Source organism: Eretmochelys imbricata, chromosome 5, assembly GCF_965152235.1.
Source record: "Eretmochelys imbricata isolate rEreImb1 chromosome 5, rEreImb1.hap1, whole genome shotgun sequence".
NCBI lineage: Eukaryota > Metazoa > Chordata > Testudines > Cheloniidae > Eretmochelys > Eretmochelys imbricata.
The window spans coordinates 95,416,685-95,433,475 of record NC_135576.1 but is presented as its reverse complement, the minus strand read 5'-3'; the positions used below and the strand labels follow the sequence as shown (position 1 = coordinate 95,433,475).

The window sequence follows — 16,791 nt, the reverse complement described above, 5'->3', positions numbered from 1 at the left end:
CAAAATGAAAAGAGAACATTGTTTGACATCTTCCAGATGTCATTTTAAAAAAAAGTCCTTAACCCTTTCACTGCCACTCTTTCCACTGCATGTATTGTGCTGCAATCTTACATTAAACTCTCATTAGGACATATGGCATCATTCAAATGCTTAACAGTCATTCTAATATTATTGGCACAAGACTCTGTATCTTTTGCTAGAGGAAAAAAAATACAGACACGTCAGGTAGTTTAGACTTTGAATTTGTCCTCCCACTTCAATATGTGTGTGCGTGTGTGTGCACACGTTTGCATATATATAAATTATGCAGCACATCAAATTTCCTGCCACTAAGAAAAAATTTACTATTGTGTGGCACACTCATGAACAATATGTGAGCACTCCCAGTTGTCTTCCAGCAGAAATGCCATATTGAACAGTTTCCCTACAACCATACATATTCCCACTGATAAAGGCCTCTATGCCTCCTGTTTTGCATGACAACTAGAGAAGCCATACCAACAAACACACGTTAAATGTGGCTTATTAGCACTGAAGGAAGGCATCAGAGGCTGCAAAAAAAGCATGTACACAAATGCATCCTCTTAAGCCAGGAGCAGCGTCTCTATGTCTTTTGCATCCTGGTATTTCAGGGATATAACTGGCTGGCAGTGGGGGCAGAACCAAGAATGAGTTGCGAGTGCTAGCATGCTCCCCTAGCAAACTGGGCTCTGATGCAGTTGAAATCCCTTTGGACCTTAATGTTGCTCTTGCAAAATAATCATCAGTGAAGCAGGCTAACCATGCAGATATCCCAATATCGAGAGGTTGGGAGGCTAGGATTTCTTGTGCATTCTCAGGCTCCAACTATTCTGATGCACTTCACCCTTCCACTTTAAAGGGAGAATGCACAAAGATTTTTATAGTACCTTTTCCCCTTCCATTCATTTTGTGTGAACAGAAGAATGTTATTTATTTGAAAATGCCAGTGCAAGGATTGGACAAGTGCAAGACATATTAGTGATAACAAAAAAGAAAACAGGTTTCAGAGTAACAGCCGTGTTAGTCTGAATTCGCAAAAAGAAATGGAGTACTTGTGGCACCTTAGAGACTAACCAATTTATTTGAGCATGAGCTTTCGTGAGCTACAGCTCACTTCATCAGATGCATACTGTGGAAACTGCAGCAGACTTTATATATACACAGAGAATATGAAACAATACCAGCAGGACAGTGGGGTGGGAGGAGGTATTGTTTCATATTCTCTGTGTATATATAAAGTCTGCTGCAGTTTCCACAGTATGCATCTGATGAAGTGAGCTGTAGCTCACGAAAGCTCATGCTCAAATAAATTGGTTAGTCTCTAAGGTGCCACAAGTACTCCATTTCTTAAAAAAGAAAACGTTTATCTGTGCTATCTACAAAGGAGGAAAATCAATAGGGAAATACTTTTTTATTTTTACCTTAGTGCTACATACTGGCATTCTGTGTGGCTTTGCATAGAAACACAGAAGGCTAATAGACTCCATAATCGATCTCCTAGCCAATGCAAAATTGTTCTCTACTCCACATTATAGCAGAGTATAGTTGTGTATAGTGTACTGTCTAGTTTAGTTTTAAAAAGTGTCAAAGGATAGGGCTTCCACCACTTCCTTAAGGAAACTATTCCACAGTCTCATCTTCCATCCCTTCACTTCTCTATTGGTCTATTGAAACTCCACACCCTCACACTCCAAAATTGACTCCACACAATGTGGACAGCCCTATATAGTGTCTGAACAAGGAGGAAATAGTTCCTCAGCAGAACTTCAGTCACTCTTTAGCATCTGGTAGGGGTGATCCACTTACAGAGAATCCCTCCACATGTGGGGGGATGGTTTGACCCATTACCAATGTCTGTGTTGCAGTAGAGTTCAAATCCCCCCCACCCCCAAATTAAGTGGTGTGACTAATTTTAACGAGTTCTCTAGTTGGAGACCTTCACTTGTGTATTTTGGAGGTTCTTTTTTCCATAATCTAATAATCTTTAAAGAGAAAGCAAAACCAGTAGTTCCAATTCAGCATAGAAGGAGCAGCCATGAGACAGGAAGGGGCAAATTGTGGCTTTCTGCCACCTTTCTGCTCTCTGGATTCAAGACTGTTTGAGGGGCCAAAATATTCTAACTTGCCTATGATGAAGCCCAGAAGCACTGTAGCAGAATATGTCACTTACTCCCACCTCTGATTCCCCCCCGCCGCCAGCCCCACCTCCAGAATTTGTCCTAGACCAGGGCCATACTCAGCACTTACTTAAGCAAAACGCTCATTGATTTCAAATAGAATTTTGCCTGAGAAAGAATTGCAGGACTGGACCATAAATGTGGATCATTTCAGGATAATTACTGTCCCACACCTTAATATTTTTTTCACTAGCCTTTTTTTCCTTCAGCCTTAGAGTAACAGTTGTCTTGTCCTATACAAACATATCTCTGGATTGCATTTTTGTAACTAAAAATTCTGCACTGAGCATTACTGAGAATAATCTGACACTGCATATAAAATAACAATAAAATTTATTTTCTTTAAAAGAATACATTAATGGAGATTTTAATATCATTAGACGCTGTGCAGAGATTTTTACTTTTTTGGCAGTTATAGAGTGCTACATAATACTGTATTATTTGAAATCATGAAATAGGACAGTCCTATACATGATTAAGATTTTGTCACAGTTATTTTTAGTAAAAATCACAGACGGGTCACAGGCAATAAACAAAAATTCACAGGAGCCTGTGACCTGTGTGTGACTATACTAAAAATAACCGGGGAGCAGGGCTGGGGAGGGGGAAGACAGCTGGAGCCCCAGGGGGGGACTGACAGCCTGAGCTCCATTGCCATGGCAGGGGGCACAGCCCTAGCTCCAGCCCCTCCATAGCCATGAGAGGGGTGGGGACTCCAGCCCCGGCCGCAGCTGCAGCGCAAAGGCCCACAGTTCCAGCTCCAACTCCAGATGTAGGCTCGGGTCGGGGGAGAGCGGGAGATACACAGTCTTGGCTCCAGCCCCAGGATAGTTGTGTACAGCCCCAGCTCCAGTAGAAACCGGGGGGAGGGGACCCCAGCCTCAGTGGGGGAGCACACGGCCCTGGCTCCAGCGCTGGCGGCAGCCACTGACAGCTGAAGCTGAAGAAGTCATGGAGGTCCGGTACAGTCACAAAATCCATGACTGCCATGACCTCCGTGACTAAACCGTATCATACAGGCTAGAACTTATGCCATGAAAGGAAACCAGCATTCATTAATGTTGTGGCTGGAGTCAGATACAAATGAATGATGAAGCGCTCACAGTAATAAACTTTCCTGTATAATCTGAAGCAATTGTTCATTCAAGGCCAGATTTTGCCACCCTTGCTCTAACTGAGTGGGCCGGTTTTGTTCAATATCTTCATTAATGATCTGGAGGATGGTGTGGATTGCACCCTCAGCAAGTTTGCGGATGACACTAAACTGGGAGGAGTGGTAAATACGCTGGAGGGTAGCGATAGGATACAGAGGGACCTAGACAAATTGGAGGATTGGGCCAAAAGAAATCTGATGAGGTTCAACAAGGACAAGTGCAGAGTCCTGCACTTAGGATGGAAGAATCCCATGCACAGCTACAGACTAGGGACCGAATGGCTAGGCAGCAGTTCTGCAGAGAAGGACCTAGGGGTGACAGTGGACAAGAAGCTGGATATGAGTCAACAGTGTGCCCTTGTTGCCAAGAAGGCCAGTGGCATTTTGAGGTGTATAAGTAGGGGCATTGCCAGCAGATCGACGGACGTGATCGTTCCCCTCTATTCAACACTGGTGAGGCCTCACCTGGAGTACTGTGTCCAGTTTTGGGCCCCACACTACAAGAAGGATGTTGATAAATTGGAGAGAGTCCAGCGAAGGGCAACAAAAATGATTAGGGGTCTGGAACACATGACTTATGAGGAGAGGCTGAGGGAACTGGGATTGTTTAGTCTACCGAAGTGAACAATGAGGGGGGATTTGATAACCGCTTTTAACTACCTGAAAGGTGGATCCAAAGAGGATGGATCTAGACTATTCTCAGTGATAGCAGAGGACAGAACAAGGAGTAATAGTCTCAAGTTGCAGTGGGGGAGATTTAGGTTGGATATTAGGAAAAACGTTTTCACTAGTAGGGTGGTGAAACACTGGAATGCGTTACCTAGGGAGGTGGTGGAATTCCCTTCCTTGGAAGTTTTTAAGGTCAGGCTTGACAAAGCCCTGGCTGGGATGATTTAGTTGGCATTGGTCCTGCTCTGGGCAGGGGGTTGGACTAGATGGCCTCCAGAGGTCCCTTCCAACTCTGTTATTCTATGATTCTATGAGTGGTACTCTGCAAGCCATTCTACTGTAATCACTTTAAACCAATGGGACTGTTATGGCCTAAGGTACCACTCACTGTAAGTAAAGATTGCATAATTTAACCCTTAAAGTAAATATATAGAGTTTGAACCTCCACTGTATCTAAGCAAAACACAGGTGCACTGGAGCAAGGAGCTCATACACTCAGACTTTAAGGCCAGAAGGGACCATCATGATGAGCTAGTCTGACCTCCTGCACATTGCAGGCCACAGAACATCACCAATCCACTCTTGTAATAGGCCCATAGTCTCTGGCTGAGTTAGTGAAGTGCTCAAATCAATAAACACTTCAGGTTACTCCACCATTTACTCTACTTTAAACCAGCAAGTGACCCATGCCTCATACTGCAAAGGAAGGCAAAACAACAACAACCAGGGCCTCCACCAATCTGACTTGCGGGAAAATTCCTTCCCGACTCCAAATATGGCGATCAGTTAGCATGTCAGCAAGACCCACCAGCCAGGCAGCTGGGAAAGAATACTCAGTAGTAACTCAGAGCCCTCCCCATCTAGTGTCCTATCTCTGGCAGTTTTGCTAATAGTTTTGCTAATAGCAGTTGCAGATGGGCCATATGCCATGGCAGGGAATCTCATCATACCATCCCCTCCACCAACTTATCAAGCTCATTCTTGAAACCAGTTAGGTTTTTTGCCCCCACTGCTCCCCTTGGAAGGCTGTTCCAGAACTTCACTCCTCTGATGGTTAGAATGCATCCTAAAAGCATAACAGGAGAACATTTAAACAACCTTTTAACAGGCAGAGTTACGACAATACCACTGCACATTTTCTGCCACGTGATCAAATAGACATTCCTGATGTAGACTTTACTGATTGCCTGCACAGAGTGCTTAAGGTTAAGGGGATCAGCCGTTAAGTATTTCCTCTTGTGCTTTGCTACCCCTCTTAGAAGGTGCCTTCATTGTCAAATTAAAGCATTGTTTTTAACTTGATACACGACAGCAAAAGACAGCTTAACAACTTCCAAGTTATTATAAGTAGGGTGTGGTTGGCTTAGGAATGGAGGCTTTCTCCAGTGTAGTGCCTCTCTCTCTAAAGCTTCAAAACAGGTCTGGAAATCAGGAAGTTGCTGCTACTGGAAGTATCAACACTGAAGTTTATTTTTCTTTTATGATAACATCCCAGGAAAAAAATACAAGCATGCAGGGCCTGATTTTCATAAATTACTGAGGCAAAACTCCCATGACTTCAATGGGAATTTTGCCTGAGCAAGGACAACAGTATTAGCAGCCCAATGGGTAACATTACGCTAACCTGCATGTGAACACATGAATAGCAGGCAGCCCACTAAGGGCAACTAATGTGGGACTAGTTGTTTAACAGATTATAGAACTGTCTGAAGAAAGGTATATAGTAAATATCTGGGGCCAGATCATCAACTGGTGCAGCTCTGCTGCCTGATTTCAATAGGGTGACATCAGTTAACACAAGCTAAGGATCTGAATTACCTTGCAAATTCCTTTGATTATTTGAAATCTTGATTACCCAAACTTATTCCCTGTTCCAAATGACCTTCAGATCATAGAGGTTGCACAGTAGATAGACTGTTTTCTCCTCTACTTTTGATAGATTTCTATGTTTTGGTCATTTTTACAGCAACTTGATGCATATGAAAGACACTTTACAAACTCATAAATAACTTCCTGAAGTGCCCCATTTACTGTTATTCCCCATATGGAAGTCAAATATGGTTTTTAGAACACTCCATAAAATGATCAAAGAGTGCTAAGCGCAGGGTTACAATTCGGTTACTTTAGATGAGACAACAAAAGAAAAACAAAACGTGATCCACTGAAAGATCACACGTTATGTCTTGCTCCAGCTGCTCAGGTTGCTCATTAACTCTTACTAACAGATTATCCTTTTGCGTGGACTAAAAAGCTGCCCAGAAGGTTTTTGTGTGCAGCGCACAAATGCAAACAGACCCGCAAAGTAACAGTCACCTAAGGCTTTGCTGCCCCCTCCCTTTTTAACTCTCCTCTCTAACTTACCAGCTTGGATTTGGTGCGCTGCAAAAATTCTTCCATGTTGTTGTCATACGGAATCCGAGCAGGCAGGGCAAAGTTCCATGCACAGAGCCTCTGGCCTGAGCGGGGCGGCTCCTTCCAGCTGCGACTGCCCGGGCTGCTGATGCTGCTGCTGCTGCTGCTGTCCGCCTGTCCCCCGCTCAGCGCAGCGCTGCCCGGCCAACTCCTCTCTCTATCCTGGAAGGTGGGAGTAAGAGACAGGGGTGCCCGGGGCGGAGTGGGGCGGGAGCGGGGTTGCGCGCACAATTCCAAAGGTCGGCCTGGCTCCTCAGCCAATAGCACGGGCGTCTCCGGCTGGCTGACGTCAAGCAGGCGAGTGCTGCAACCATGGACAGCGCCCAAAAGTGAGGACAAAGTGAGGGGATGCAGGGAACTCTGCAGCAAAGATGCGCTGAGGAAGCTCTGTGTGTGTGTGTGGGTCTCTCTCTCTCTCTCTCTCTCTCTCTCTCTCTCTCTCTCTCTCTCTCTCCAGCGCCTGGCTGGCACTGCAGTGGGTTTTATTGGCCGGGTAAGGAATGGAAGCGCTGTCTGGACAAGGCAGTGCACTCGGATAGCTCATAGTCGGATGTGTCTGCTCCAGAGGAGTGATTTAAAACAGAATTACACGGAAGTGTTGCTGTGCCCCTGACACACACGTTGCCTCGTGGCCACTACATTACAATAAACTTACCTCAGCGAGGAACAATAGATTAGAGCCTAAAAGGATTTAGTCTGATAAGAGAGCTGGGGATTTAAGTGGGTAACCATCTAAGGACGGTGTGGTTACTACTCCAAACTTCCAGGCCTGTGCTTTAAATACAAGAGCATCCTTTCTTTACAATAATTACTCATACGGCATCTCTCAGGTGGTGCCCTTAGTCAATGTACAAAGGTTAATTAAATCAACCTAATTGACCTGTGAGGTAGCTTAATAGTTCTTTGCAGAAGTGCTGGAACAATTTGTATAGTGGGGGTGCTGAGAGCCCTTGAACCAAAGGGTAAACTCTGTATATGATGAAAACCGCTTCAAGTCAGGGGGACTGTAGCACCCCCAGCACCAGCACCTATGGTTCTGACCCATTTTACAGGGGGACAAACTGAATTGCAAAGGGATTGAGGGCCCTATCCAGGGCCCACTGAAGTCAATGGACATTGCTAACTCAAGGTTACACAGTGAGTCAATAGCAAAGCTGGGACTAAAACCCAGAAGTCCTGGCTGCCTCTACTGCTCTGACCACTAGTACCCCTTGGCTTATATCCCTTTCTATAGATAAGTAACCTGAATATGAAATCATCACAATTATTACTCCCAATCAATTGTGCTTCATCTGTGGAGTTAGTAACTGGTGATTATTAATAAATTCTGTACTCTGAGGTCTGGGAATTTTTCTCCCTTGTATTATTTTACAGCCTACTGAAAATATTTCAGGAAATTCCAACAGCATCTGATTCCTCATTAACATGTGGGCTCTATTTCACTCCCACTTGGTTTAATAGTTCTTTCATGATATTTTGCAGATGATATTACTGATCTGTCTGTCACAAACTATATATCCTACGTGGTAATATGCTCTTATTCTAATTTGTTCCATGGAACAGAAAAACTGAACTGCACCCCAACCACTCAAATTAGAATCGTAGACTTTAAGGTCAGAAGGGACCATTATGATCATCTAGTCTGACCTTCTGCACCATACAAGCCACAGAATCTCACCCATGCACTCCTGTAACAACCCCCTAACCTATGTCTGAGCTATTGAAGTCCTCAAATCGTGGTTTAAAGACTTCAAGGTGCAGAGAATCCTCCAGCAAGTGACTCGTGCCCCACACTGCAAAGGAAGGCGAAAAAACCCCAGGGCCTCTGCCAATCTGCCCTGGAGGAAAATTCCTTCCCGACCCCAAATATGGTGATCAGCTAAACCCTGAGCATGTGGGCAAGACTCACCAGCCAGACACCCAGGAAAGAATTATCTGTAGTAACTCAGATCCCACCCCATGTAACATCTCATCACAGGCCATTGGGCATATCTACCCTAATAGTCGAAGATCAATTAATTGCCAAAATTAGGCTATCCCACCATATCGTCCCCTCCATAAACTTATCAAGCTTAGTCTTGAAGCCAGATATGTCTTTTGCCCCAACTGCTTCCCTTGGAAGGCTGTTCCAGAACTTCACTCCTCTGATGGTTAGAAACCTTTGTCTAATTTCAAGTCTAAACTTCCTGATGGCCAGTTTATATCCATTTGTTCTTGTGTCCACATTGGTACGGAGTTTAAATAATTCTTCTCCCTCCGTGGTATTTATCCCTCTGATATATTTATAGATACCAATCATATCTCCTCTCAGCCTTCTTTTGGTTAGGCTAAACAAGCCAAGCTCTTTGAGTCTCCTTTCATAAGACAGGTTTTCCATTCCTCGGATCATCCTAGTAGCCCTTCTCTGTACCCGTTCCAGTTTGAATTCATCCTTCTTAAACATGGGAGACCAGAACTGCACACAATATTCCAGATGAGGTCTCACAATTGCCTTGTATAACAGTACTAACACCTCCTTATCTCGATTGGAAATACCTCACCTGATGAATCCCAAGACCGCATTAGCCTTTTTCACCGCCATATCTCATTGGCGGCTCATAGTCATCCTGTGAGCAACCAATACTCCAAGGTCCTTCTCCTCCTCTGTTACTTCCAAGTGATGCATCCCCAGATTATAACAAAAATTCTTGTTATTAATCCCTAAATACATGACCTTGCACTTTACACTATTAAATTTCATTCTATTACTATTACTCCAGTTTACAAGGGCATCCAGATCTTCCTGTGTGATATCCCGGTCCTTCTCTGTATTGGCAATACCTCCCAGCTTTGTGTCATTTGCAAACTTTATTAGCACATTCCTGCTTTTTGTGCCAACGTCAGTAATAAAAAGATTAAATAAGATTGGTCCCAAAACCGATCCCTGAGGAACTCCACTAGTAACCTCCTCCCAGCCTGACAGTTCACCTTTCAGTGTGACCCATTGTAGTCTCCTCTTTAACCAGTTCTTTATCCACCTTTCAATTTTCATATTGATCCCCATCTTTTCCAATTTAGCTAATAATTCCTGATGTGGAATCGTATCAAATGCCTTACTGAAATCAAGGTAAATTAGATCCACTGCTTTTCCTTTGTCTAAAAAATCTGTTACCTTCTCAAAGAAGGAGATCAGGTTGGTTTGACATGATCTACCTTTTGTAAAACCATGTTTTGTCCCAATTACCATTGACCTCAATGTCCTTAACTACTTTCTCCTTCAAAAAATTTTCCAAGACCTTGCAACTACAGATGTCAAACTAACAGGCTTGTAGTTACCCAGATCACTTTTTTTCCTTTCTTAAAAATACGAAGTCTGTTAGCAATTCTCCAGTCATACGGTACAACCCTAAGTTTACAGATTCATTAAAAAATTTTGCTAATGGGCTTGCAATTTCACGTGCCAGTTCCTTTAATATTATTGGATGAAGGTTATCTGGGCCCCCCGATTTAGTCCCATTAAACTGTTCAAGTTTGGTTTCTACCTTGGATGTAGTAATATCTACCTCCATATCCTTCCCATTTGTTGTCCTACCATTATCCCTAAGCTCCTCATTAGCCTCATTAAAGACTGAGACAAAGTATTTGTTTAGATATTGGGCCATGCCTAGATTATCCTTAACCTCCACTCCATCCTCAGTGTTTAGCGGTCCCACTTCTTCTTTCTTTGTTTTCTTCTTATTTATATGGCTATAGAACCTTTTACTATTGGTTTTAATTCCCTTTGCAATTATAAAGATATATCAAGATTCAAATATGTAGTGGTTTGTAGTCTAGCCCAAAGGGCATAATTCTCAGAAACAATCACTGGAAAGGACAGAGTATTCAAGAAAAAACATATTTCATCCTACAAAATTTCACAGTAGAATAGAGAGGATATTACTACATTTATTCGTGGTGTTTGGGGTTTTTTAAAATTTGAAACCCATTACTTTAATGACCCTGTCTTTGACTCTAGATTTTCATTTGCCACTTAGAAAATATAGACTGTGACAGGGTCAGGCCAGATGGCTACAGGAGACTGTGGGGTTTTGTTTGCTTGTTTGTTTGTTTGTTTTTTATTTTTTCCAAAATGTACTGACAGTCAGATGGGTGAGGCTACAGGGACAGTATGAAAGTCATGTTCTCCCCTCATGTTCTAGAGACGTGTTTAAAGCCTTCTGTTCACATCTGGACACTTAATGTTGCTCTGTGGCTGAATCCCATGCTCTTGAACCATCTGTATTTGTCTGTGCAGCCAACTGCGCAGGTAGTTACACCCATCTCAGACACACTTTAGTTTAGGAGAGTGTTAGAAGGCAGATACATTAGTCCCAGATTAAGCAGGTCCATTTTCCCTGGGTAAGGTAACAGGGGCAGTTCCAGAACAAGAAGGAACTTGCTGGAACAAATTCAGGCAGGCAGGCTAATTATGACACCTAGAGCCAATTAAGAAGCTGCTATAATCAGTTAGGGCAGGCTGGATAATCAGGTCACCTGAGTTTAAAAAGGATCTCACTTCAGTTTGTGGTGTGCTTGCAAGGAGCTAGGAGCAAGAGATACTAGGAGCTGAGAATGAGAAGGCGTACTGCTGGAGCACTGAGGAGTACAAGCATTATCAGACACCAGGAGGAAGATCCTGTAGTGAGGGTAAAGAAGGTGTTGGGAGGAGGCCATGGGGCAGTAGCCCAGGGAGTTGTAGCGTCGCACAGCTGTTCCAGGAGGCACTCTAGACTGCTGCAGTCTACAGGGCCCTAGGCTGAAACCCAGAGTAGAGGGCGGGCCTGGGTTCCCCACAAACCTCTCAACTCCTGATCAGACACAGGAGGAGTTGACCTGGACTGTGGGTTCCACCAGAGGGGAAGGACTCTGGGCTGTTCGCTGACCCACATGGTGGATCAGCAGAGACTGCGGGGATTGTTCTCCTTCCTTTTTCCCATGCTGGCCAGTGATGAGGTTAGCTGAGTGAACGGTAGGTTTGAGCCACGAGCAAAAGTGGCCAACCTGAGGGCTGCCGTGAATCTCTGAGGCAAGCAAATCTGCCAATAAGTGCAGGCCCCACCACGGCAGAGGAGGAACTTTGTCACAAGACGTTTTAAGTGATTATATATTTTGCAAAATATAATCTTACAATTACAGTTGTGTCTCATACTTGAAACAGATTTAACTGCAACATAGAGATGGCTGCATAATTTGAGACCTAACAGTTCGGGGTCTGTTTAAAACTTTGTCTCAATATGTAATCAATACTGTCTTGTGAAAACTGAGACTGTGAGAGTAACACAAACATTTCCTTTCAACAAAACTAATGAAAATATTCAATGTAGTTTAGCAGGAAAACTGAAGTTTGTGGAATGAATGCTTAAAGTAGAAATCTGTCTCATGAGTACTTCAAAAAATGAGATACAATGCAGGTTTGTGGAGGCATATAGTACTTGATTGAAGATTTACTGGACAATGAAGACTGAATTTTCTCAGAGGATGCAAAACTGCATTGTTACGTTGTCCGCAAACCCATTTGCTTGCACTTTCAGATTAAGTAATTTTGCAGATATCTGTTTGCATGCATTATTAAGAGACTTGATTGAATGTGAGGGGTTTGTGGATGTAGTTGGTGAACACATTTTTACTCCCTACCCTTTTTGTCTCCCACTGGCTCCCTGAGTCCTGGTCTACACTACGAGTTTAGGTCGAATTTAGCAGTGTTAGATTGATTTAACCCCGTCCACACGACGAAGCCATTTTTGTCGACTGAAAGGGCTCTTAAAATCGATTTCTGTATTCCTCCGCGGCGAGGGTATTAGCACTAAAATCGACATTGCCGGGTCGAATTTGGGAGTAGTATGGATGCAATTTGATGGTATTGGCCTCCGGGAGCTATCCCAGAGTGCTCCATTGTGACCACTCTGGACAGCACTCTCGACTCAGATGCACTGGCTAGGTAGACAAGAAAAAAGCACCGCGAACTTTTGAATTTCAATTTCCTGTTTAGCCAGTGTGGCAAGCTGATCAGCACAGGTGACCATGCAGAGCTCATTAGCACAGGTGACCATGGAGTCCCAGAATCGCAAAAGAGCCCCAGCATGTACCAAACGGGAGGTACTGGATCTGATCGCTGTATGGGGAGACAAATCCATGCTATCAGAACTCCGTTCCAAAAGATGAAATGCCAAAATATTTGAAAAAGTCTCCAAGGGCATGAAGGACAGAGGCTATAACAGGGACCTGCAGCAGTGCCGCATGAAACTTAAGGAGCTCAGGCAAGGCTACCAAAAAACCAAAGAGGCAAACGGCTGGTCCGGGTCAAACCCCCAGACATGCTGCTTCTATGATAAGCTGCATGCAATTCTAGGGGGTGCCCCTACAACTGCCACACCCCTGTATGTGGACTCCTGCAAGGGAGTCTCATGCAACAGGGATGAGGATTTTGGGGATGAGGAAGACAGCGCACAGCAGGCAAGCGGAGAAACCGTTCTCCTCGACAGCCAGGAACTGTTTATCACCCTGGAGACAATACCCTCCCAACCCAGGCTCCCAGACCTTGAAGGTGGAGAAGGCACCTCTGGTGAGTGTACCTTTGTAAATATAATGCAGGGTTTAAAAGCAAGCATGTTTAATGATTAATTTGCCCTGAAGTCTTGGGATGCATTCGCGGCCAGTACAGCTACTGGAAAACTCTGTTAACATGTCTGGGGATGGAGTGGAAATCCTCCAGGGACATCTCCATGAAGCTCTCCTGGAGGTACTCCCAAAGCCTTTGCAAAAGGTTTCTGGGGAGGGCAGCCTTATTGCCTCCTCCATGGTAGGACACTTTACCACGGCAGGCCAGTGGCACATAGTCTGGAATCATTGCATAAGAAAGCATGGCAGCGTATGGTCCCGGTGTTTGCTGGCATTCAAGCAGCATCTGTTCTTTATCTTTCTGTGTTATCCTCAGGAGAATGATATCATTCATGGTCACCTAGTTGAAATAGGGGAATTTTATTAAGGGGACAGTCAGAGGTGGCCGTTCCTGCTGGGCTGTTTGCCTGTGGCTGAAAAGAAATCATCCCCTGTGTTAGCCACGTGGTGGGGGACGGGTGAAGCGATCATCCCAGATAATTGGGTATGAGGGGGTGGTTTAGTTGGGTTTGTGCTGCATGTTAACCTGAAAACCGCAGCCCCTCCTTTTAAATGGCCAACCCATTTTAAATGGCCAACCCAACGGGTGCTTGGTATGGGAAAGGAGGGCACTGCTTTTTGAAACCATTCCCACATGTTATGAAGGTTAAAGAAGCCAAAAGACTGTGGCTTACCATGACTCCCTGCAAGCCAAAGTCTATTGCCCGGCCCTGCGTGTGTGATCTCTCACACCAAACTGGCAGGCCCTCAATATAAGAGGCAAAATGAGACCTTGTAAAGAAAGCACATGTGGTATGTAATGTTAACAGCTTGGTTCACCATGAAAGAGTCTACCCATTGTTCTCTAAAATGTGTCTTTTTAAATACTGCTCTCCATTTTTTAACTCCCGCAGCTGCAAATGTTTCAACGCTCCCCCTATCATCTCTGTCCCAGAGGCTAGTGCAGATAAGAAGATGAAAAAAACGTACTTGCGATGAAATGTTCTCTGAGCTCATGCAGGCCTCTCACACTGAAAGAGCCCAACAGAATGTGTGGAGGCAGACAGTGTCAGAGTCCAGGAAAGCACAAAATGAATGTGAGGACAGGAGGCTGCAGCAAGAGGACCGATGGTGGCAGCATGATGACAGGAGGCAGGAAGCAATGCTGAGGCTACTGGAGGATCAAACTGATATGCTCTGGCATATGGCTGAGCTGAAGGAAAGGCAGCAGGAGCACAGACCGCCACTGCAGCCCCTGTGTAACCAACCTCCCTCCTCCCCAAGTTCCATAGCCTCCTCACCCAGACGCCCAAGAACGCGGGGGCGAGAGGACTCCGGGCACCCAACCACTCCACCCCAGAGGACTGCCCAAGCAACAGAAGGCTGGCATTCAATAAATTTTGAAGTGCAGTGTGGCCTTGTCCTTCCACCCCACCTGGTGCTTCCCTCCTCCCCAACCACTCCCAGGCTACCTTGGCAGTTATCCCCCTATTTCTGTGATGAATTAATAAAGAATGCATGAATTTGAAACAACAATGACTTTATTGCCTCTGCAAGCGGTGACTGAAGGGAGAGGAGGGCGGATGGCTTACAGGGAAGTAGAGTGAACCAAGGGGTGGGGGTTTTCATCAAGGAGAAACAAACAGAACTTTCACACTGTAGTCTGGCCAGTCATGAAACTAGTTTTCAAAGCTTCTCTGATGCGCAGTGCACCCTGCTGTGCTCTTCTAACTGCTCTGGTGTCTGGCTGCGTATAACCAGCGGCGAGGCAATTTGCCTCAACCTCCCACCCCACCATAAATGTTCCCCCCTTACACTCTCACAGATATTGTGCAGCACACAGCAAGCAGTAATAACAGTGGGAATATTGGTTGCGCTGAGGTCTAACTGAGTCAGTAAACTCTGCCAGCGCACTTTTAAACGTCCAAATGCACATTCTACCACCATTCTGCACTTGCTCAGCCTATAGTTGAACTGCTCCTGACTACTGTTCAGGGTGCCTGGGTATGGCTTCATGAGCCATGGCATTAAGGGGTAGACTGGGTCCGCAAGGATAACTATAGGCATTTCAACATCCCCAATGGTTATTTTCTGGTCTGGAAAGTAAGTCCCTTGCTGCAGCTGTTCAGACAGACCAGAGTTCCTCAAGATGCGAGCATCATGTACCTTTCCCAGCCATCCCACAGTGATGTTGGTGAAACATCCCTTGTGATCCACCAGTACTTGCAGCACCATTGAAAAATACCCCTTTTGGTTTATGTACTGGCTGCCTTGGTGCTCTAGTGCCAAGATAGGGATATGGGTTCCGTCTATGGCCCCACCACAGTTAGGGAATCCCATTGCAGCAAAGCCATCCACTATGACCTGCGCATTTCCCAGAGTCACTACCCTTGATAGCAGCAGCTCAGCGATTGCGTTGGCTACGTGGATCACAGCAGCTCCCACAGTAGATTTGCCCACTCCAAATTGATTCCCGACTGACCGGTAGCTGTCTGGCTTTGCAAGCTTCCACAGGGCTATTGCCACTCATTTGTGAACTATGAGGGCTGCTCTCATCTTGGTATTCCTGCACTTCAGGGCAGGGGAAAGCAAATCACAAAGTTCCATAAAAGTGCCCTTATGTGTGCGAAAGCTTCGCAGCCACTGGGAATCATCCCAGACCTGCAACACTATGCGATCCCACCAGACTGTGCTTGTTTCCCTGGCCCAGAATCAGTGTTCAATGGCATGAACCTACCCCATTACCACCATGATGTCCAAATTGCCAGGGCCCGTACTTTGAGAGAAGTCTGTCCATTTCCTCATCACTCTCATCACTGCCCTGCCATTGCCTCCTCGTCTGCTTTTGCAGGTTCTGGTGCTGCATATACTGCAGGATAATGCAGGAGGTGTTTACAGTGCTCATAACTGCCGTGGTGATCTGAGTGGTCTCTATGCTTGCCGTGGTATGGCATCTGCAGGAGAGCAGAGTGGCAGTGGAAGCAGTCATTTGATGATGATGGTTTGTAGCCCTACTGCACCATCTGCTTCCAGACCAGGAGAGCAGAGTGGCAGCAGGAGCGGTCGTTCGATGACGATGGTTTGTAGCCCTACTGCACCATCTGCTGCCAGCAGCACCCAGGACACAACACCAGCTGAGCGGGCTCCACACTTGCCGTGGTATGGCGCCTGTGTGGAAAAAAGGTGTGAAACGATTGTCTGCCATTGCTCTCACGGAGAGAGGGGCAACTGACGACATGTACCCCAAACCACCCGCAACAATGGTTTTGCCCCATCAGGCATTGGAAGCTCAACCCAGAATTCCAATGGGTGGCGAAGACTGCGGGAACTGTGGGATAGCTACCCACAGTGCAATGCTCCGAAAGTCGACACTAGCCTCGATACTGTGGATGCACTCTGCCGACTTAATGCCCTTGGTGGGGACACACACAATTGACTATATAAAATCGCTTCCTAAAAAATCGACTTCTATAAATTCTACCTAATTTCGTAGTGTAGACATACGCTTAGTGGTCTCTCAAAAGGTACTGGCAAAAACATGCTTCATGTCCCCCTACTGGAAGACCACAGATGCCGCTGATACACTCTATGTTGCTTTATTCTAAAGTATAGGTGTGTGAGCACTGGTTTGTTAGTGAATAGCTGTAGATTGCCACCAGGATAGAGCATTGACAAGACAGAGAACTGAAGGAAAATATTTGTAAAAATATACTCTAAATATGTAAATCTCTTGAAACTGCATTT

The 16,791-nt window shown here is 45.2% G+C and overlaps 1 protein-coding gene across 1 annotated transcript in view; it reads right to left on the bottom strand.

The window, feature by feature from the left end:
- Positions 1 to 16,791, bottom strand: part of PRUNE2 (prune homolog 2 with BCH domain) — a 205,820-nt gene that overhangs the window by 177,176 nt on the left and 11,853 nt on the right. The window contains exon 2 of the mRNA XM_077818026.1: positions 6,382 to 6,736. Within this exon, the coding sequence (XP_077674152.1) occupies positions 6,382 to 6,736 (355 nt within the window). The remainder of the gene's footprint in view (positions 1 to 6,381; positions 6,737 to 16,791) is intronic.